This window comes from Callorhinchus milii, unplaced genomic scaffold (genome assembly GCF_018977255.1).
Source record: "Callorhinchus milii isolate IMCB2004 unplaced genomic scaffold, IMCB_Cmil_1.0 Scaffold5, whole genome shotgun sequence".
In the NCBI taxonomy this organism is placed as follows: Eukaryota; Metazoa; Chordata; class Chondrichthyes; order Chimaeriformes; family Callorhinchidae; genus Callorhinchus; species Callorhinchus milii.
In genome coordinates, this window is record NW_024704746.1 from 23950406 (window position 1) to 23973062 (window position 22657).

Below are 22657 nucleotides of genomic sequence, written 5' to 3' on the forward strand. Positions count from 1 at the left end.
AGGAACATGGACAAAAGAAAATGTGAAATTTCATCAAAATTAGTTCTGCTAAGTGTTGGCTTTAAATGCTCTCCCTCCAAAAGACAGGAACATGCAAGTAAGTTCAATGCGTTTCAAAGCTTCTGTGCTCCATGAGCTGCTTGCAATTTTGCGTTTTGCGTGCAATTCAGTTGTTTTACGCTCTTCTTCAAGATCACTGGGGGCAGAGAATCCTCCCACTCAGCTCATGTTAACCCTGCAAGCCAAAGCCCTAACGGGTAGGGTGGTCCTAGCTGGACAAGCAGTGGAAACGCTTGCCAGACAGTGTCTCAATGGGAAGCTGAATGGTTTGAGCTGGTTAGACTCCAGCAGTTACCCCAATGCGCACTCTGGGGGTCCCCAAGCCTTGTCTCTTGCCAACCTACACCTCATACTTTCCGGAATTAGGTAAGCAGGATATGTCCCTCTATGGAGAGAGTGCGCATTCCAACAATCAAACTCTGGGATTTCCATGTGTAGGTGAGCTGCAGGGAATTCTCAGTTGGGTTTGGATACTCTTGAGTACGGTGATGGTTTTCCTTCAAGTGTGGGCACCCGTCAAAAAAAAAAGCCCTGTGCTGTGCTTTCTTTGAAGATAGTTGTGAGATGCAATCATAGGAATAATCCCTTCAAAAAAAATTATTTGGTCACTCAATCCACTGTTTGTGGGACGCAATTGGCTGCTGCGTTTCGCCCTCAAAATATAGTCAATTCACTTTACAGATATCCTGTGAAGCGCTTTGAGACGTGATAAAGCGCTATATCAAATGCCAGAATTATTATTAGAAGTAGTATTATTATTTATTTTGTAGCCGACATCACGAGCAAGCAGTGTTAATAATAGCCCTTGCATTTGCAACTGTATAGCTCCTCATCACGTCTTCGAGACGTCTCGAAGTGTAGTGACTGTATATTTTTTGTGGGCGCATCGTGCCGGCGTATCGGTCAGTTGCACACTTCTATCCGGTGTCTCCTGCGAAGCGCTCCGAGAGGTCTGGAAGACGTGCTGAGGCGCTGTATGACATGCCAGGGTTATTATTGTTATTATAATCGAGTAGTCAGGCAGGATATGGCTTTACTCCCCCATTTGTCACCAATCCCATGGCTCAGGGTTGGAGCTGAGCCAAAAGGCTGTCCCTTTAACTCTCACCTACTCCCTTATAAGGCTTGACCCCGCCCCGCGAGTCACATGGCACACACAGGCAGCCTGACCCCACCCACAGGGCGGGCGTATGCAAATCACTCCATTGTGACGAAGAGTGACGGACGGCACCGGCGGCCAATCGAGCTCCCAGCAGCGTGGAGGGGCGGGGCGGAGCGGAGGCGGGGCTCCACTCCACCCGGCGCGAGGCGGGCGTCCGTCCGTCCGGCCGCCCTTTGTGGGCCTGGGAGTCCCGCCTCGGGCGTTGTCGACTGACGTGAGGGAAGGACCAATGGGAGAGCGGCGCGGCGCGGGGGAGCGCGGCGATTGGGCGAGGGGTGTGGGGCGGGGGCGGGTCCGCTGGCTGGTGCTGTCAGGGCGGGAGGCGCCGTGCGTGTGCGCGCGCGTGTGTGTGTGTGTGTGAGAGTGCGAGAGCGACGGCCGCGGGGCCGGGTCTGTGAGGTAAAAAAAAAAGGACAGCGTTCGACGCTGTTCGGGGGCTGCGCGTTGGATTCCCTTTCCTTCCCTCCTTTTCCCTCCCTCCCACCTTCCCTCCCTCCCTCTCTCTCTCTCTCCCTCCCTCCCTCCTTGTGCAGTGCGTGAGGAACAGCATGGCGGCGGCGGCGGCGGAGGAGAGGGGTCAGCCGGCCGCTAAACGCCTCTGCTCCAGGCCCTTCCCCGCTGCCCGCGGGCCGGGCTCGCAGACCGCCAGCCCGAGCGGCCGAGGCCGGCGCAGCCCCGAGTCGCTGCTGGACGCCAGCGCCAAGATGGTGGCGGAGAAGTGGCCGTTCCAGCAGGTGGAGGAGCGCTTCTCCCGCATCCCCGAGCCCGTGCAGCGGCGGATCGTGTACTGGTCCTTCCCGAGGAACGAGAGGGAGATCTGCATGTACTCGTCCTTCAACTACTACTCGCCCGAGGAGACGGCGGCGGCCGCGGCGGCGGCGGGAGGAGGAGGAGGAGGAGGTGGTGGTGGTGGTGGAGGAGGAGGGGGTGGAGGAGGGGGTGGGGGTGCGAGCGCCGCCGGGCCCGGCTCCGGCTCCGGGGACGATGAGAACCGACTGCCGTTCAGGAGAGGCATCAGACTGCTGGAGAGCGGTTGTGTGGACAATGTTCTTCAAGTAGGTGAGTGGGGGTGTGGGGGGGACTCTGGGGGGAGGGGACGACGACGAAGAAAAGGGGGGCGAGAGAGAAACAAAAAAGGATCACCTTTGTCCCCCCCCCTCCCCCCTCACACACACACACAATAATAATAATAAGGGTCCACAATCGTTCGATGACATGTTTCGTTTGAATTAGCTTTTGTTGTTGCTGATCAACTCTTCCATCTTTACATCTCTCTCTTCCGACGATCAGGACACGAATCGTTTGAATTAGCTTTCTTTTTGCCCCCCCCCCCCCCCCCACCCCCACACACACACACTTTTACCCCTGGTGTTCATCTCCCTCCTCGTCTCCCTTTCTATGTGAAACCCAAGAGCCAAACATAAATAGGGCTTTTACCTCGACAAAATGTTCCACAGTCCAATAGTTTCACTTTTTAAAACAAAAATCGCGTGAAGACCTTTTTTATGAGTTTAAAAATTGGAGAGGGAGAGAGAAAAAGGGGGGGGGGGAGGGGAAGAGAGAGGAGGAGGGAAGAGAGAGAGAAAGGAAGAGAGAGAGAGGAGGAGGGAAGAGAGAGAAAGGAAGAGAGAGAGGAGAGGAAGAGAGAGAGGAAGAGAGAGAGAGAGGAAGAGGAAGAGAGAGGAAGAGAGAGAGAGAGGAAGAGAGAGAGGAAGAGAGAGAAGAGGAAGAGAGAGGAGGAGGAGGAAAGAGAGAGAGAAAAGAGGGGAAGAGCGAGAGAGAGAGGGGGGGGGAAGCCAAAAATAGCCCAGGGTTTCTGACCACAAAAGGAAGTACTTACAGCCTTTTGTTGATGTCGATTTGTTTGGGTTTTTTTAATCGTGGGAAGAGTGGTTTTGAGGAGATGTTGAGTTGAGTTGGGGTTTAAGAGGGGGCGGACAAGTACGAATAGAAGCTGCGCTGCGGTTCCCTGCCCGAGGGGTGTGTGTGTGTGTGTGTGTGTGTGTACAGCAGTTGGGATTCCTCCTCTGTAAAGCGGTCCTGTTATGAGCACAGCTTTGTCGAGAGAGCAGAAACTGTAGCCCGTTGTTTGTTTTCTTTCACGAAAACAAAGACCTAATCTGCAACGTATTTAATTGTATTGAGCTGTCAGAAAGGATAAGGCTGTGAGTTAGTTGCCTGTGAGGAATGTTTCTGACACGAGGGGAAGAAAATGTCATCCTGGGATTTAAACCCCAGGCAGAGAGACAAGTTGGGAGAGGGGGTGGGGGGGTGTCAGCTATCTATTGGACGTTTGTATTCACTTAACTGCATAGGCGACGAGAGAGAAGTCATGTTTTTACTTTTGTTTGCCTGTATGCTCCCTGGAAATGAGAGAGAAGGATGGAGCAAAACGAAACCAGGGATAAAAGGCAACGAACGAGAAACAATAATCAGAATAGTCTCTGTAGCAATGCCAAGGCAAAGGGGTGGGGGGGGGGGTCTGAGTGTGGTGAAATAAAAGGGACAGATCCTCCTTTTTTCCTCATTTGTTTTCTAGTCAGTTTGATTGCTTTTTTGTTGTTACATAATTTTCAGCTGGCCAGCTTTGACTGTAGCTTTCTTTTTTCAGTCCATTATGTATTTTTAAAAACTATTTGCCCTTGAATTTTCCCTCGCCCATTTGACAGTAATGAATCGAGCCAAGTGGATATGTCCTGAGGTGATTCATTTCCCCGAGGTTCTGTTACCTTTACTTTTGTTCTAATTGCTGGGTTTGGATTCGCTGGTTCCCTTTTCATTGAATATAAAATGTAATTATTTAAAATTATAGTTCAGTTTCTTCTTTAAGGTGGGGGAGGGGGCTGCAGTTTTTTCTTTGTATAAGGAGAAATATTGAGATGTCTCAATAGTAGGAACAATGGTATTTTTATTTTCTTTTAAATTATATCTACATGATAACTGAATTACTACAAAGTGAATTTGAAGCATATACAGTTTCAGTCATTGTGCAAGTTTGCACTTGTGAAGCTTTCCTTTTTTAAGAAAATATGAATATTGAATCGTCAATTTGGCAGTTTGGGTTGACAGGATGAAGGCAGGTGAGAGATGATGAGATCGTGCAATTGCTTATTATTGAACTCTTTGCCAGCAATGGCCACATCAACCCGAGCCTGTCGGATGATCTCAGCGAAGCTTTGTCATGGACCCTGGAGTCAGTTTGCTCCCTCTCGTAAATGTAGCCTACTATTTTGCAACTTGGCTGCTTGCCACCTGGGGGTACAGGGTTGTCAGCTTGCTATTAAAGTGGATAGATAAAAGGATGCATTGGTTATGCTTCGGTTAGATTATTATCTAGGCTTGGTTTATCCCTTGACGAACGTTTGGAGGCAGAAATAGAAGCTTGGGAATGTTTGAATTTGTCGCAAGAAAACTTGGAGCTGTATGTCTAACTCGAGAGCCTATTCTGCGTATATGCAAAATACAGTGTGCTGTTGAAATACAAATAAGCAGGACTAATGAGGTTTGGGCCTTCTACTAAAGCCATTTTCTGAGAGAACGGAGTAGGCACTAAGAGCAGGTCACATTCATCTTATTTTTGTAATCATTTTTCGTGCTTGATCACACCGGCAGTTAGTACAAAAATTCAGAATATGTGAACCCTTTTTGCCCTAAGTCCATTATCTGTTAATGTGATGAAACAGCATTTTCTTATTCCTACACAATATTTCCTATTAAATGTACTTTTTTTCAAAAAAAAAGGAACATCAAAAACCCTATCCCACTTTAACTCCCTTTTGGAAGTTTGAAAATGCTCTTTCTGCAGTCTGATTGGGAATATGTATGAGGCAGCAAAGGGCTTCTTCATCTGCATTCAGAAGTCTGATCACAGTAAAGGTTTCAAAGTGCTTCACATGTGATTACTGAGAATGTAGTGACTGTTCTCGTAGGCATTATATCAACAAGGTCCCACAAACATTCCTGAACTGAATGTCCAATTCATTTTTAGAATAGGCCAGGGCACTAGGAAAAACTGCCTTCTCTTTTCAAGCAGTTATTGGATCCCTGAACAGCCAGAGGGGACCTTAGTTTAATGCCTCATCAGAAAGATGGCACCTCCGACAATGCAGAGCTCTGTTCAGTCGATTATGAGCCCACGTCTCTACATGGGATGGGGGAGGAAGGTGAACGGATAACCATGAGACATACTGTGCTACTTACTGAGCCAAATCTATGCAACATTTAACAACAACAAAATGGCAATTTAGTCTTTTTTTCTGAAGGTTGGTATAAGAAATGTGTGTTTGTATGTCTCGAAGACAGGGCTGGCATTGGCATTTCTATGGTTATATGGAAAGTGATTTAACAGGAGCTGGGACATGAAGAAGGAAGGAAGAAAAAGCCATTCAGTCCAACAATCCTGTTTCTTCTAGCGATGCATACTGTATCAGGGCCCCAAATCACATCTCTTGGCAGACAGTATTATGTGGATTCTACTCGAACTTCAAAGGCAGTCAACCCCTTCCCCCAGCATCACCAGAATATTTATCTGTCCCCTCCACTGAACCTTGTCTCCCTCCCCCAGAGGAGACATTTCTCTTTTCTTCCCTCCCCCACTGACAGCTATCTTATAGGCACATTTTCATTTTCAATATATTCTACATCTTTCAATATTGTTCTCAATCAGATGCTTTATCCTTTTTAAGCTAACAAAACTAAAAATATAAGGTGAAATGCATCTGAGTTTTCTTTAATTCTGTTTCCTGTAAATGATAATGAAGTAATTTTCTATTCCTATTACTAAAGTGGAAGAAATTGGCCGAGTCCTGTTGTTTGGGCACCTATATCAGAGTTGTATCCTTCTAGTCTATAAGATGTTGATTTCAGCTACACGGATAGCTTTTTGTTTTCTTCTATAAAGAAAGCATCGAGTTTGTAAGCATTTTAATGTTGATTGGATGCTACAACAACAACAAGATTGCATTTATAGAGCGCCTTTCACGTCGGGAGGATGTCCTAGTGAACTTACATATAGTATTTTATTATTCACTGTTTTTTAAAGGAAAGTAATCATGTTAACAATATTTAGTATTATACTGTTTGACTTTTGTGGGTTAAGCTTGTTTGAGGTCAAGCCCAGGGGTTTGCTCACTCAGTGCACAAATGTTGAATCGTCTTTTCCTGCTCAAAATGTGTTAATGATGAGATGCCTTCATATATACAGGACAGTAATAAATACTGAATTTCTATGATGTGGATATTCCCAGTAAGAGGAAGTACAGTTTTCCCAGTTCTCATTTCTCTAACCTTACTCCTTCTTTTAATACACCAATTAATGCAATAATTAAATGCAATCAATTTGCTGACTATTCAATCAGCATTAAATATGCAGAAATGTATAGTTAATTTTAAATTGATTAAATTATGAATAATTTAGAGCATGATGCAAGTGAAATGTCACCCACTCGCATTTTGAGGAATGCACTCCCATTTTTTTTAACAAACGAATCTCATAAAAGTAGGAATTTATGCAGTCACATGCTGAATTCAATGCTGGTCAAATGGTGGGAAGTTATTGACTGTAGCGAGGGTTGTGTTTGATCATCCACGGAACAACTAACCTGAGTGGACACGGTATTTATTCATGCTGTGGTTGTTATACAACTCCTGAAACAGTTATTACAGTTCACAAATAGCAGGGTTTTGTTGATATCTTGCAAAGTTGTGTCAGAACGGTGCTGAATCAGTTGCAGTTTGCCTGCTTTAACAGAAATCTGCACAGCTCATGATCAGCTGTTAATATAAAGGCTGTTTGCTATGTCTGTGTTTCACATACATAGCTGGTGATTTCTGAGCAGCCTGTCTCACAGCAAATGAGGGTCTGCATTAGTCATGCAAAATGTTTTAATGGTTTGGCCGAGGAATTTATAGAGTAAGCATAGAGCAGCCATGCTTTGCAAAAGCGGCATTTGTTTCTAAGGGAGGTAGAGAGGGTACAGAAAAGATCATTTAAAGCCTGTAAAGTCTCGGAAATGCATCATTTCATTGTAATTAGGTTAAAAATGCAAAGCCTGGGGGAGGGAGGGAAAAATTGGCAAATCAAATCAAACTTGCAGCTGGAGGTAGGACTGAACAGACAATGGGGATGGGATCAAATGGCATCATTCAGACTGGATCCAGTTAGGTGAATGTTCCAGTCGAAAGGGTTCAGCTTGACCAGAACAAAATTGTTTTCTTTCTGGATAGTGCTGCTTGGTGTCGGTGGCATTCAAGTAAACAGGATATCAATGGGTTTTAACTGGGCTGACGTTTTGCACATGTAAATAGGTGCCCTTTGTCCCGTTTGTCCTCTCCTAACGCAATAAAAGTGCTTTTTGTCTTTTTGTTTTAAATTGATTAGCACATGCAGTGTAGCACAAGGCGGGATCTTTCCATGGGTCAGCATGATTGAAATGGTTTTGAATATGATAAATCACTTCTAAAGAAACTGTCCTTGTAGTGATTGCAAATCAGATTTTTCTTTCTGGTTTCTCTCCTTTCAGGCTTCCACAAGCACAGACGCATCATTTGTGTATCTCATTGAAGCGACAGTCCTTCATCTGAGAACTTTGACGATTGAGTGTTGGCAGACTGTTTGGAGGTGGGGAGGGTGGAGAGCGTGAAGAGAGAAGTGCAGCCGAGCCTGTTCCTGCTCTTACACTGAGATGCACACTAGGGTATCAAGGGCACTGAGGCAAATTATGATGCCCATATTGCAGATGTAACTGCAATCAGCTAACTGCACAGTACGGGGATAAGCAGTCTAGGAATAACACTTAGGACCTTCCTGATCTGTATAACTCTGTATCACATTTGCATTACTCATCGGGTGAGCAGAAAATTGGTGGTGTTAATAGAGTTTTTCAGCTCCAATAAACTTTAATACTGCTGCAAAGTGCCAAGTATAAGATACGTTTTCATAAAGGCTGCTAGTTCTACCTATTCCACAAATTTCTGCATTTTCTCAGGTAACTTTTCTGCTTTCGTAATTAACCAATGGTCAGTTAATTTTACTGAACTGGCTTTTGGGGGAATAAGATTTGACTTTATGCAGTGAATTGCTGTTTGCAGCATGATGCACTCTGTGCTAGTAGGCAGCTAACATGTTGTGCTATGAAAGGGAAGATGACAAAGCTTAAAATACGCAAAATAGACCTGACCAGTGTTCCTGTTCAGAATCTGCAAATGTATTTTTTGGGGAGCGAAGGGAAAATAGGAAAGTTTCCTCCTTTTCTTAATCTTATTTCAACCGAACGTTTGTTGTCAGAATCTGGCTTTGTTTTGTTTTTTAAAAATCGCAAATAAACTATAATATTGCAGTTTCTTTTCTAAACACTTCTGGATCCAGTTCTGATTGATGAGCAGTTCTTTTTTCGGCAAGAACTTTTATGCATTAGTTTGAAAGTGAAACTCATTTCCACATGCACAGGTTGGATTGGCCGGCTCTGCAAATGCCATATTGGGTAGGTACCCCTGAGTGATGATAAGGCCGTATTCCAACAGAGAGGTTGAAATGATGGGCATAATTCATGTAGTTTATTATTGCCATCTAAATACCTGATTAGGTTACAGCCTTAAAAAGTGTCTGTTTAAGCAGTGGGCTTAGTGTTATCATTATCATTAATGATAATAATAATATTATTATTATTCTATCATTATCATTAATGATAATAATAATATTATTATTATCAGTGCTGATAGTCAAGATAATAATAATCCTTGCATTTGTCATAGTGCCTTTTCATGTTTTCGAGACGTTTCAAAGCGCTTCACAGAATATGCTGTAAAATGAATTGACTGTACATTTTGTGGGCGAAACGCGGCAGCTAATTGCGCACAGCAGCGTCCCCCAAAACAGTCGTGGGTTGAAGTGAACAATTTTCTTATAATAAGATCACTGACATCCGCGGATCTGGTGGTGATCATGTTGGTGGGATTAATAACTGATGTTGCTGCAGGTTTATAAAGAAAAGGCTTTCAGATTTTCTGGAAAGTTTTAATAATGATAACAATAATCATCCTGCATTTGATATAGCGCCTTATCATGTCTTCAAGACGTCTCAAAGCGCTTCACAGAATATACTGTAAAGTGAATTGACTATGTTTTGTCTCATGTTATGCTTATCACAGGTAGTAATACAGTCAGGCATCCTTGGCGTGAGACCCATCTCCAAAGTTGGCCTTTATGCTGGTACTGAATCAGTAATGAACATCAGTCAGATTTTAAAATGGATCTTCCTGTATGTATCTTCTTTTTCATTAGATTGATAGGATAATAACAGCAATTTTACAAGAGCCCAGGCAGAGAAGATTGAGGGTGATCTTGACTTCAGTAATCCCTTTGAAGGGTCATAATGGTGTGTCTGACTTGCAACTTGCCTAATGATTTTTTTTCCACAACACATTTTTCCACAATACTTGCAGAAGGTTCTGTTTTTGCTAATAAGTTGCTTCTGAAATGATAAAATGTTGCAAATGCAGATTTAACTACATTAAAAACGAAATGGGAAAATATTACTTAAAAGGGTTGTGAGAATGTGGACCGAACTCAATGACCCATTCATGAAGGTCACAAATGCAGCAAACATGAATTTGAGTTGATTGGCTATCAACTTGTGAAGTAAGGATATTAATAATAATCCTTATGTTTGGTATAGTGCATTTTCATATTGTATGAATGTATCAAATGGCCCATTTCTGTTATACTGCACGTATGCGTTGAGAAAACAAAGTGTTTTTAGACCTTTATTGTATGTCACTTCAAGTTTGGCAATTTGCGGAGGGCAGGTAATGTGTGTGATTTTTAGCAGACCCGCTAGGAATCATTGTTTTAGTTAGTTCTATTCCCTTTATGAATGTCTGTTTTCATGTTAAAATGCAACTACTGTACAAAAAAAAACCCTAAACGAAAGTGGATTGAAAGTGGATTGATCCACTTTTCTCCTAAACTCCAATGCTGTTGGTGTTTTTTAAAAATATATTTAAAAATATTTGTATTGGGTTTCTGAAACAGATTCTTACTCTAATGCATGACAGCTGTACCCCCATGCTGCGTATGGCCATTAAATTATGTGAATAATCCACAGCGGATCAGCTGTCACATACAGGAATCATTTGATCCTCGGTCTATAGCTGTCCATTAATGAGTCCTGACAACGGACGGTGAGTAAACTCATCATGGCATTCGGTGGGATTTTATACGGTGATGACCCAAATCCACACTCTTGAAGGAAATGTCTAGTTTCCAGTCAAGTGACCGAGACTCAGGCATTGGCATCAGGACATTTATGACATTTAGCTGTAGTACAGCTAAAGTAACTGCATTTTTTCATTTTACAAACTGGATCTTTAGTGAGTGCTGTACTGTGTAGAGGTGAAATTGACAGTAATTGCAGAAATCAAATTGTTCGGATATATAATGTAAACTTTACGACATTAATAAAGGAACATATAAAAGAATAACTGGTTTCAAAGCCTATTACAGTATTTGGAGTAGACAAGTTTTACTGGTTTGGGTGCTCTTCTCTGTGGTGAATTGTCATTTTAGCCCTGTTTATTATTTTTTCATGCAGAATGTACACTGATTGTTTTTATTGTTGTCAAAAGACCATAGTTTTATACTTTGCCTTAATTACAAACATTTGTGCTCTAAAATTCATTAAATGCTCCTTTGCAAAATAATACTGAAGATTTGGAACAAATATTCCTTGTGGCATTTTAGATGACTGGATTAGGTTATGCAAGTGTTTAAAATAAGTCTTTGTAAAGGATTTATAGATTTGCTTTAATGCAGTTTATTCTTTGACCATGTGAAAACTTCACTTTGGAGTTGGACTCTTACTCTTTGTTTCAGGGTAGAGAAGGAAAAGTGAGGCAGGTTAGTTTCATAACATCTAAGATGCTGGCATTGTGCCATGTTGCCTTACTAGCTTGACATATGTCACCTCACTCTGCGGTACAATCTGAAAATTTTCTTTCAACGCTTGAATATGTTCATTAACCTAAATGTAGCCATTAAAATTTTCAGTTAACTACATGACAGACTACTATGACTATATTTATACGCAAAGTGCCTCGTCCCCACATTTACCATCCCTTACTACCCTCTCCATGGGTGGAATGTATTTGTTGGCAGCTGCCTGTGATTTTTACGTCTGTCACTTTTATTGATGATCCGAGGTTTCATGGTGCCACAACTACGTTTCTGTGAATAAGAGATACTCAGTTATTGTACTTTCGCATATCATTTTATTATATCACAAACGATTTTGCTAATTGACATTTTTATTGCTGTGCTGTGCCAGTGGTCGTTAGAATTGGATGCCCTGATCAGGAGTCTAAGTCATTCCTCGCTTCATTAGATTTTCAACGTTAAACAAAGGGATCTTGGGCTGTGAATTAATGGCCGCTATAGGATATGCCTGACCCCATGAGCGGATGTTATAAAGGAGCACCAACACTGTTGCAAGTGGGGAAGCTGGTTTAATCTCAGCAGTGAGGTGGGTGAATAACTGGGAGAGTTGCTCAGTGTGACCACACCTCCCTTTTATCCTCAGCTCAGTAACTTCTCAGATCTCCTGATGATTGTATTAATTTTAAAAAATAAATCAAAAATATTTGTAGCTGGTGGGAGTTGATTGGAATTCTTATGTAACTGAGCTTTCCAGCCACAGTCGAGCCTAAATTTGTATTGTCAGGATTTACTCGTGAGTCATTCAATACTTGTGCAATTGTAACCCATCTTCCTATATTTGTAAAGAATCCATTCTACATCTGTCTGCATAACTACAATGGTTACAGAACAACAACAACAAGATTCCATTTATAGAGCGCCTTTCACGTCGGGAGGACGTCCCAAGACGCTGTACAGTTGGGTCAGGACCCGAGCATTGGGGGGAAATGGTCAGGGTGAGGGGGGGAAGGGAGGGAGAGAGGAGGGGTAGGGAGTCGAGAGGGGAGCTGAAGGCACTGTCAAAGAGAAAGGTCTTGAGACCGGCCTTGAAGGAGGAAAGGGAGGAAGCGGCGAAGGCACTGGGGATAGAGTTCCAGAGCCTTGGGGCTGAGAGGCTGAAGGCCCGACCACCGATGGTAGGGCGGTTGGGGCGGGGGACGTGGAGCAGACCGGAGCAAGAGGAACGGAGGGTACGGGCAGGTAGGTAGGGGGAGAGTAGGTCGGAGAGGTAGGATGGAGCGAGGCCGGGAATGGCCTTGTAGGTGAGGATGAGGATCTTGAATTCGATCCTCTGGGGGATGGGCAGTGGGAGTGAGGGCGAGGGTGAGGGTGGGAGTGGGGGTGAGGGCGAGGGTGGGAGTGATGTGGTCGCGAAGCCTGGTGCGGGACAGTTCACGAGCTGCAGAAGTATCAGAAGATACTGATCCATTAGTTATGCAGACAACTGATGTTGTCCAATTACACTTTTGCTGTATTATTGGCTAACTGTCCTGCTAACTCATTCTGGAAATCACTACTTTATAAAATAATGACCTGAAGCGCAGCCATATTGACACTGTTTATTTCCTTTGTTGTACTTTCTCTATGCCTCTCCTGTCCAGAAGAAAGTGGCTGCTGTAGGCTCTAGAGGGGCACAAGTTGTCCTCTGGTGCTTAGTCTAAGTGACCATTCTTCATGTATGAGCTGGCACAGCAAGTTTGTTTTTTTCATTGTGGTGTTTGTTTTTTGATTGGTGTGGGGGTGGCGTTCATAACTGAGCCCAATCCTGTTCTCATCTGATACCTACGTGCCAGCATGGTGATTGCATGCAGTGGCCTTAGTTTTTCATTGGGGTCCTAAGGTCATTTGTCATAACAAACCTGGCCGAGATCAATTGACTCAGTGGGATCTTTGAGGTCTCTGGTTCAGTGAGTGGAGTGGAGTATCAAGCCCTTTTTTTCCATGACTGTTTTTCATTTGCTATGATCTGGCACAATGAGTCTTGCTTTTTTCAACTGTGGTGTTTTTTTGGCTGTTCGATGGGCAGAACCGAGTTATGATGCCAGTCTTGTGCTTTGGGTGAGATTGCAAGCTCCACTTTGACAACATCATTCTAGTCCTTGTCATCTCCATACGGTTGACTGATTTTATGAGGTAAATACATTCAGCAGTCTATTTGAATTGAGCTTAAAAGGGAAATATTTAAATAGCCTTTGTTCCATCTGTGCTCAATGACTGGCCACCAACTCTCCATTTGGGTGTAAAGGAAGGTTGTTCTCATTCATTATTACCTTTCTGGTTTGTCATACAAGGGTGTCGGCGGATACAGGACACGTCTTTCTTTCTTTCTTCCTCCCAAACCAAGAGAATGAACAGGTGGTGAATGACTGGATCTTGAGCGCTGTGGCATTTCTAGCCCTAATCTTCATGTCTTTTGTTAGAGGTGAGAGATTTCAGGGGTACGAAAAAGTGCTGTTCACAGCAATTTCTGCTTACTGAGATGCAACTTTAAAACGTAATATCATCTAAATTATAATGCAGAAAGAAGCCATTTGGTCATTTGAGCTGCTGCTGATACCGTCCCCTCCATAAGACAGCTGTATTCCCAATCCCTGTTCTTTCCCTATAGCCTATTATATTCTTGTTCAAATGCTTGTTTAGTTTCCATTTAAATGCTGTTATGATCTTAGCTTCAATAGCCACTTGTGGCAAAACATCTCCCATTCTAAACACCTGTGTGAAAAATATTTTTCTCTCCGCCACTTAACTCCAGTGACAATCCTCAGCTAATGCCTCCCTAGTTACTCATTTACCAACTAGCAGGAGTCATCTTTCACCATTATGCTCTCAAAATCTTTCAGAATATTGGAGGTCTCTGTCAGATCCCCTCTCATTCTTTTTTATTCCATGAAAATAACCCCAATTTCTGAAGGCTCTCCTAACTAATCCCTCATCGCTGTGTCATCATTGTGTGTGTTTTCCTCTGGCTCTTATGCCCTTTCTCTAAAGGATGCCCAGAGCAGCACTCAATACTATCAACTGCTACCTAACCATCATCTTGTATGAATTTATCATCACTTCTAAATTTATTTTCATTAAAAATTATAAAAGCCAAAATCCTTTTTGCGTTTTCTACCGGTTGTCCTATCTTTAAACAACTATTTTTCTGCATCTCTCGATGCAGATTGCTGTGCGCATTTGGCTGCCGCATTTTGCCTGCAAAACAGTCGATTCACTTTACTGTGTATTCTGTGAAGCACTTTGAGACTTCTTGAAGACGTGATAAGGCGATAGAATATCAAATGCAAGGATTATTATTATTTGGTAATAGACTGTTGTGTTTGCTCTCATTAAGAGAACATGATGCATATATGGATGGAAGTGTATAGGAGGGGTGGAGCTCACGTAGGGCATAAAAACTGCTGTAGACTGGTTGGACCAAATGGCCTGTTTTCATACTGCATCATTCTAACAACCTCTATATAATTCATGCTCTATCATTTGGAATCATTGCGTGAAATGAAGGCTATGGAGCTACAAGACCCACAGAGGATAAAAGTACAATTTAGATGTCCACAGAAGCTCGTTGATAGCTTCGCTGCTGAAGAATACGTTATAGCATTGACACCTGAGTTTTTTCATTGGTTGTTTGGAACAGCTGAGCTTCTTTGGTCACTGTCTAATTGACATGTGCTCGTTTGGTCATTGGACTATTTTACATTTCATGCTCCTTGTGTGTGGCAAGACCTTGGCCTGTGAATCAGTGGCAGAATGTGTGGGATTGTTTCTAAATGGATTTAGTAGTAGGATGTGAATTTGCACAAGAAGTTCTTTGCTTTGCAGCTTCTTCTCTCCCCCCCACCATGGTGTACCCTCTCCCATCGTCTAAAGGGATTGGCAGAGGCACGAAGATCATAGTTCATGTCTGTACAGATCTTGGGTTTGGTGCTGTGTTGTAGGTAGAGATGTGAATATTTCTAATGGGGAACAGAATGAGAAGATTTAAATCATCCTCAATGACACAACAGATTGAATATGGATTCAAGGCCTGTGCACAGAAATGTAATGTTGTCCAAGGCTGATAGATTTTTTTTAATCTCCGGTAAGAAATTATGTCTAACCATGATGTGATTAATATCAATTGTTAACTTTAAAATTGTCTGGATTTCCTCCCAAGTTTCTGGCAGCCAGAAACGTGCTCGTGTATCAAAATCGTCACCACTATTTTCTGAAGTCTCATGAAACTTTTCGGACGTCGGAACTGCTGATGACACAGTTCCTCATCAAAGGAAAGGGATGTATTCTCAAAATGTCTCTGGATAAGGTGTTTGTGTAATTCAGGAGCCTAGGTACTGGATGGCAAAAATTATTTTTCTATTTCACGTATGAAGTTCTCAATGTATCTGCAGTGTTGTTGGTTGGAGGCTAAAGGGGAAGCGTGACATATAAACTTGTTGGACATACTAAATATTAGAGAGTGTAGCATTGGGATTGGCACAGTTCACTAGCCAAAGTGGAACCTTTGCAGTTGGCATTCAAACGTCTGGCAGAGTCTCCCAGTGGAAGGTGTACGTATCCTGCCTTTTTTTAAAATATCTTGACACCTTTTAATGGCCCAGTTTTTATATTTCTTAAAATAAAACTGGCCTAATTTTCCTTCCTGTTATGTGCAGATAACCCCTTTTCCTCTTGAAAATTGTGAATTTCAGCAGTACAAAAACATTGAAAGGGAAAGACATTTGTCAATGGAATTGGGAGGGTGGGGGCGGTGAGAGGAAAAAGAACCGAAACACAATTCGATATGTCATAACATACTTATACCAGGGAATGCTGTGACATACAATATGACATTTACAGCTGTCACCTGCCATCATTAATTGGTTCTAATAAGCACTGAGCTTTGTGCAGAAGATTGTAATAAGTCAACTATAATTAATTGTGCAACCTTTCTATGGATTAAAAAATAAAGCGACCATGTTGGAACTATTTTGAGCTCTTCGAGCTGAAAGTGCTAAACATGTAAATAGAAAATATAACTTTAAGAAGGCAACTTCCAGTATTTTGTACTAATCTAAGTTGCTTGGTTTTCCAAGTCCTTTTTTTTTCAATCCTTGCAAAAGAAACCCAAATACTGTATGTTCTGTGGAAATCAGTGTATTGTGTTTCATCTGTCCAAAGGCCTGAATTTTACTGTTTTCATCTGAAAGACCATTTTATCTTCAAATTTAAGATTGAGCTTAATTGTGGAAAATTCTTCAATTTATTCTCAATTTCGAATCTGTTTTGAAAGAAACTTCTTTCAAATTAAGATTGAATTGAAGAATTTTCTACATTTCTGAGCAATCCGACGTGTTAAGACAACATGGTCCAAAAGGTCAAAAACAGGTAGTATTTTGGGCATCTGGTGTCCAGATAGTGTCATTCTTTTTCAAATATTTATTTTTTGGTGCTCTTAACAGTAGGAAGAAAGAATTGCCACTACAGTTCAGAGAGCTTCCCTCTCAGAATCATGTGACTCACGTATACTGTGGAGATCCATCATAATTATTCAAATGATAGTACTGTATGATGTGATGACATTTGCTGGTGATCTCGCCAAGACATGTCAGTGCTAAGGAATCAAACACTTTTCAACATATTGAAACCAATATTGCCAGGGAACGCCCCCGTAGCGGATAGACGTTGCATAGGGTTAGATGCAGAGTGAAGCTTCGTTCTCCCTGTTCCAACATTGTACCCTGCTCACAGAAGAGCACCTCTTTACTGCACAAGGTGACCTTTCCATTTCCTGTGCCAACCATGCTTCTGGCATATGATGAACCTGTCACTGTTCGTACTGAACTGTGAGCAGTTTTGTGCTGTGGAGCTACCTTTTGCCTGTTAAGAATTCAGGTGAGACTGGCCACAAACGCATTTCTTTTACAAACCTCATGCTCTTTAGAGGAGAGATTTTTATCTCGTCAGTCTGGACTGTTTTCAAACCGAAGTCCAGAGGTGAAAATACAATGTGCTTTCCCAATACACCATTCATTTCTTTTGTTTTCAATTTAGTCCCAGGAGGAAGTGGAGCATATTTTAAGCAAGAGTGTTGTATTTTAAGTTCTTCAGTAAATATTATTCCCTCTTTCACCCCCAGCTCCCCCCTTCTTTTTCCTTTAATCCGCTGAAATTAGTACAAAATATAATTTAAAATAAACATTTTTCTTCAAAAATGTATCCATTTGACCCTTTTTTGACATTACTGTACTTTATTTCCCATGCTTTCTGTTAACTTGCTGAGAGGTTCTACAGGTGAACTCCAGACCTCCTAACATCTGTTAATTGAACACAAGTATCTTCAGTTAACTCGAGTGTTTGTGTCTCTTTCTTACCTTATGGGAAGGTCTCCAGCCTCTGGTGAAAAAGTTTCTATGACACTGGGCTGAGATTGTGAACTCGTTGAACGATTGGCACAAACTAATTTATATGCGAAGATTATATTTTAAAGCATATTTAAACAGAGGATACATTGAACATGATGAAGCACGATTCATTAATGAGCTGAAATACAATGTTCATATGGGAGATTTAGATAAAGACCAGATCACCCATTTGATCTCATCCTTCTGGTTTACAAAGATTTATTTAAAAAATGTATAGTACGGAAACAGGCGGTTTGGCCCAACCAGTCCCTGCCAGTGTTTATACTCCATGTGAGTAGGATGAAGAATTGACACATGGTGTGATCTTGTATTTCTGAATTACACCTCCACAAGAGTTCTCAATTATCACTGTATGCATTTACATTATACTGCATAATACCAAAGCCTTACATTTCAACCGTTTGTTTGCTCCTGTGAATACTGAATCATAACTATCCCTGTATTGTGCAGTTTATAGAGGTGATTTTGTGAACTCTTTAAGTGCTGGAACATATAACGATGAGTGGTCCTCATTGCTTTCAGCTTATACAATATTTCAGTAATAGTTACTCAAAGACCAAGAATAGCCATTTCTCTGTCGTAACTCTAACCCATTGAAATATAAAAGATTGTCCATTCAAAACAATGTAATCTCTTCCTGCACACTTAGATGGTTTTGATCGGTGGTTGCATTTCAAAGAAATCTAGAGTCAGTGTTTGCTTATTTAGTCAAAATGCTATGATCAGTGCACAGAGTATTTTGCAAACCCATCTTTTTGTTTACCAGTTCCTTTGTGGCTAAAGTAATGACTGATCTTATACAGTATATTCTTGGAAGCGTGCTGAAACAACTCAAAAGATGTGATAAGGTGCTATATCAAATGCAAGGATTATTATTATTATTTTGTCCTCTTTTGCGTGCACACCCTAAAGTGTGCAGCAGTTGTGACACCAGTCTTGCAATGAGTGAATGCGATTGGGCTGGAAAGCTGTAAAAACAAACAGCAATCAATACAAAAAAAGGAACTTTTCAGACCAAATATCTTTGAAATGGAACCAATTCCATTTCCATAACACAGGACTGTGCTTGGGTTTGAAAGAAACCATGTACCAGGCAGCATTTCCATTTTCTGAAGCTTTGAAATGCAATTACTGCATTGTGATTCACTGCACTTTATAAACGAGCAAAATAAAATGACCTCTCTTTTAATTCTTCCTACATTATCCACCTTTATCCTGGGCCAAGCAATTGAATTGCTCCCAAAGCAATGGCTCTGTTGCCCATTCAGCCAGCTGATAGATGTGGAAGAAGGCCTCAAAGTAAGAAGGAACAACTGGGAGGGGCGGGGAAAGAGAGCTTCTATCCTGTCTTACAGAGGGAGAGCGGGGAGAGGAGGGAGAAGTGCCTCTTAATATTGTGGCGTTTCCTACGACTGCACTTGTGAAGTGGGGAAATTATTCCAGGTTGTCTCCTAGCTGACCTGAGCAGCAACACATGGAAGGAACACCAATATGCTTTGCTGTAGTTGATGGAATTTAACAAATTGTTTCTGAAAAACTGGATATTCCTGGTTGGGGGAGGGAGGAGGAGAGAGGTAGTATTTAGAGATAATGGCACCTATTTTGATTGTAGTTGAACTGGAAACATCTACAATCTGAGATTTTTGGACCCCTCTGTTCCAATCATTGCCACCTTAGAACGATTTGTGAAGAATGCACTAAGTTCAGCGATAACATCACATTACTACGAATTTTCTACCATAATAAAAGCTGCTCAGTACATCAGCTGGCCTGGTAATGAGGATTACGTACAGATGCTTCTGAGGGCAAAATCAGAAGCCAGGCTGTAAACGTTGCCCAGATAAACTTTGCTCAGACAAATGCTGTGTGTTGAACTCTTTTTCACCCCTTAGTGGTAACTCAGCTGAGATTTTTTTTAAAATAAATGTTAGCCTTCAGGACCTCTTGCCTAACCTGAATGGAAACTCTGACTTGGAGTTTTATTCCTATATTCAATGATAAATGCTTCTCCCATCGTGGCCAGGCTGAGGTTGGCAACTGCTTGCCTTTGTTGCATTGGATTTCCATGTGCTAATTTAGAGCCTTGTATCATCCAGTTGTTGCTCAGCCTTTTTATTTTTAAGAACTAATTCTTTCAATTCTTCTCACAAGGCATCCGCCCACCATTTCTTCATCATTTTCCAGTAATTATAGTACTGTTGTTTATTCCTTTCGTGTGGTGTTGTCATACAGCAGCAGTTGTTCTTGGTGCAATGACTGAATTTAACAATACACGTCATTAAGGAATGGGAGGAGGAAAGTAGGTATTTTAAGATGATAATGTAATCTCGGGGGGTCACGTTGGGGGAGGTCAGGCAACTTGTACTGACTTGAGCTTCAATCTCCCAGTTACAGTAACGTTTAAATGCTCAGTGGCATCTCTTTATAAACTATCTCCTAACCTATTGATTAGATTGCAGTTTTATACAAATGAAGCAGTGTTTCCCAGTAATCAGTTGCAATACTTTTGTTGTGACTACTTCAGACATTCCTTAGAAGTAACATCACATGAACTGAATGAAACTTATTGGCTATAGGTTTTAGCCATTACACCTGCTGGCAAGAAGCTAATATCCCCCCTCTTCCATTTACATACGCAGAAGGCAAAAATAGCGTTGCTATAGAAGTTCCAGTTGTGTGGGTAATTTCAGTACAAATCACCAGATTCAGGAGGCCAACTAACCTTCAACTTAACTTTGTTTCGTTTATAACATTGTTCAAATTCCCTACCTAAATTTACTGTAATCACACTAGCCTGTTTATTATGGTCTTTTAATTACTTTTAGATACCAGTTTTGTATGTGCAAAGCAAGGCCAACACCCACCCCCTCCCGCTGCCCATAACTAGATTACAACCTCATGTTTGCTGTTAGGCATCCAAATAATGTGTTGGTCAAATGGACCTTAAATTCAATGCTAGTGTGCTCTTTTTAGTTGTGCTAAACAGGAAGTTGGACACTAGGCATTTTTATAGTGACATTCCAACGCTAAGTGTCATTCCTAGTACAGTAGATCCTTTATAAGACTATCTGGGATTTTTTGTGTTCATGATTTACACAGGAAGTTGCATTGGTCGCTGAGGGTCAAAAGAAAGGCATGTTTAAGGTTATGAATAGACCAGCACGCCTGCCTTCATTCATGTCACCCTTAACCTTTGACTCTCAAGTCACTGCTGCTTCCTGTTACGTTGAGAACAGGGTTATACTTTTTAAAATGTGGTTTGCCTGTTATCAAGTGGTCCCATAAACATTGGGTTGCAGAACAGTGGAGGGTACTCCCTTTACATTTTAGTTGAGAATTGTAAGCTGAATCTGATGTGATTGGTATTAAGTGTTGCTTGATTTGGAATTTTCACGCCTGTCATTCAAGTAAATGTGGCTTTATAAAGAAGTTCTATGACTTACGGTTCAACAGCATTGCATTTATATGATGCCTTTTACTTGAGCAAATATTTCAAATAGTGTGAATGGTGGACGTGACGCCAGCAGCAGTAGGAATTTTGAGGTGACCAAAGGCACAGTTGCAGAAATAAGCTTCTACAGAGATTTTTCAAAGGGAATGATGGCAAAACAAGGGGTTTGGGAGGAGAGTTCCCGAGTGTGGTGGTTACAAGCTTGTGCTCCATTGTTGGAGCAGAAAGAATGGAGCATGAGCAGTAAATCAGTCAGGAGAGGTGAGGGTGCCAGCTTGGGCGTAGCGTAGAAGATTGCCCAGATAGTGTGGAGTATGGCTGGGGAGGAATTTGAAAGTAGGCTGAGAGTTTTGTAATCTTAAATGCTGAGCGATAGAGAGCCAGCAGATCAAGGCAAGAAAGAAAATATGGGAATGAGGGCCCTGAATATTTCTGAGTGAGCTTTATTTGTCCTTGTGGTGGGGTTCTGCTGCTAACCAAGCCGTAAAGGCCAATAGTCAATTAAGTTAACACCCTTCCCCCCCAGTGGATCTATTGAAATACAACATATATGGGGTGGGGGTTTCCTTATAAATGTTTGATTGTCCCATGGTGACAAACATAATATATATGTCTGCCAGGACTGTTTCTTCCCTTTGGGCTAGTACATGAATTGGGGAGAGAGGAAATAAGATGAGAGAGAGAGTGTTCTGATCTTGGCTGAGGTGATTTGTGTACAATTGATGATTTTTACATGGCATTGCTGATGCAGCATTAGATACAGTACATTTTTGTTTTTGTGGTATTTTAGTCAGATCCCAGTGCCCCAAACGTGCTTTAATCTCTCTTCGCCGCCAGCACAGAATCAAATGATTCTTTGTTACGCTGTAGACATCTGGTTATATTGAACATAGAAATCAAAGGGTGGGAGCCTCTGTGACCTGGAAAACTGTTTAATTAGATGGATAAATAAAGTTGCCTGATAAAGCTGCGGCTGGGCGGGGGGAGAGCAGATATACTATGCACACTAAAGGCAATGGTTGTGCTCTTGCCATGCAGGTCAATATCAGTGTCTCAGTTTTTCATTAGATGCTCAGTGTATACATTGAAGAGTTCAGTTGAAGGGGATTCGCTGCTCAAAACCAAAGAAAGTTTGACCTGTTTATGAGTGTAACCAGATTCCCAGAGAGTGTATTGTAGCCTTGTGCTTACACGTGTGTGTGTGTGTGTGTGTGTGTGGTGTGCTCGCGCATCCGAAAAAGTGCTTCTATAAATGTCCCTTGGTTGAAGAACGAATAAAGCTGCAGATGTCACTGTAATGGCTACTATATAGTTCGAAGTTTTGTATGACAGCAGGGTGCTGATTTTATTTGACCATAGGACATTTATAGGACAAACCTGAAGAGCAAACTATGTTTGCCTGTATAAATCATTTTGATGCTTTAATTCAAACCTCAGTATAAAATTCCTTTGTCATTGGGGGCGCTTTTAACACGCTTGTCGTGTTAACACTATTTTGCTTGTCAGTGGCTAATTGAAAATACAAAGTAGTGGGACACAAATCAGACCACCATGGGCCTAACTGTTGGTGTGAGACTGGATCAGTAAAATGAATTTTATAGCAAGTCGATAAG

The 22657-nt window shown here is 41.9% G+C and overlaps 1 protein-coding gene across 1 annotated transcript in view; it reads left to right on the forward strand.

Moving 5' to 3' along the window:
* The first annotated feature begins 1770 nt into the window (after window positions 1-1770).
* zswim5 (zinc finger, SWIM-type containing 5) overlaps window positions 1771-22657 on the forward strand; it is a 98157-nt gene continuing 77270 nt past the window's right edge. Inside the window, exon 1 of the mRNA XM_042335006.1 lies at window positions 1771-2281. Within this exon, the coding sequence (XP_042190940.1) occupies window positions 1771-2281 (511 nt within the window). The remainder of the gene's footprint in view (window positions 2282-22657) is intronic.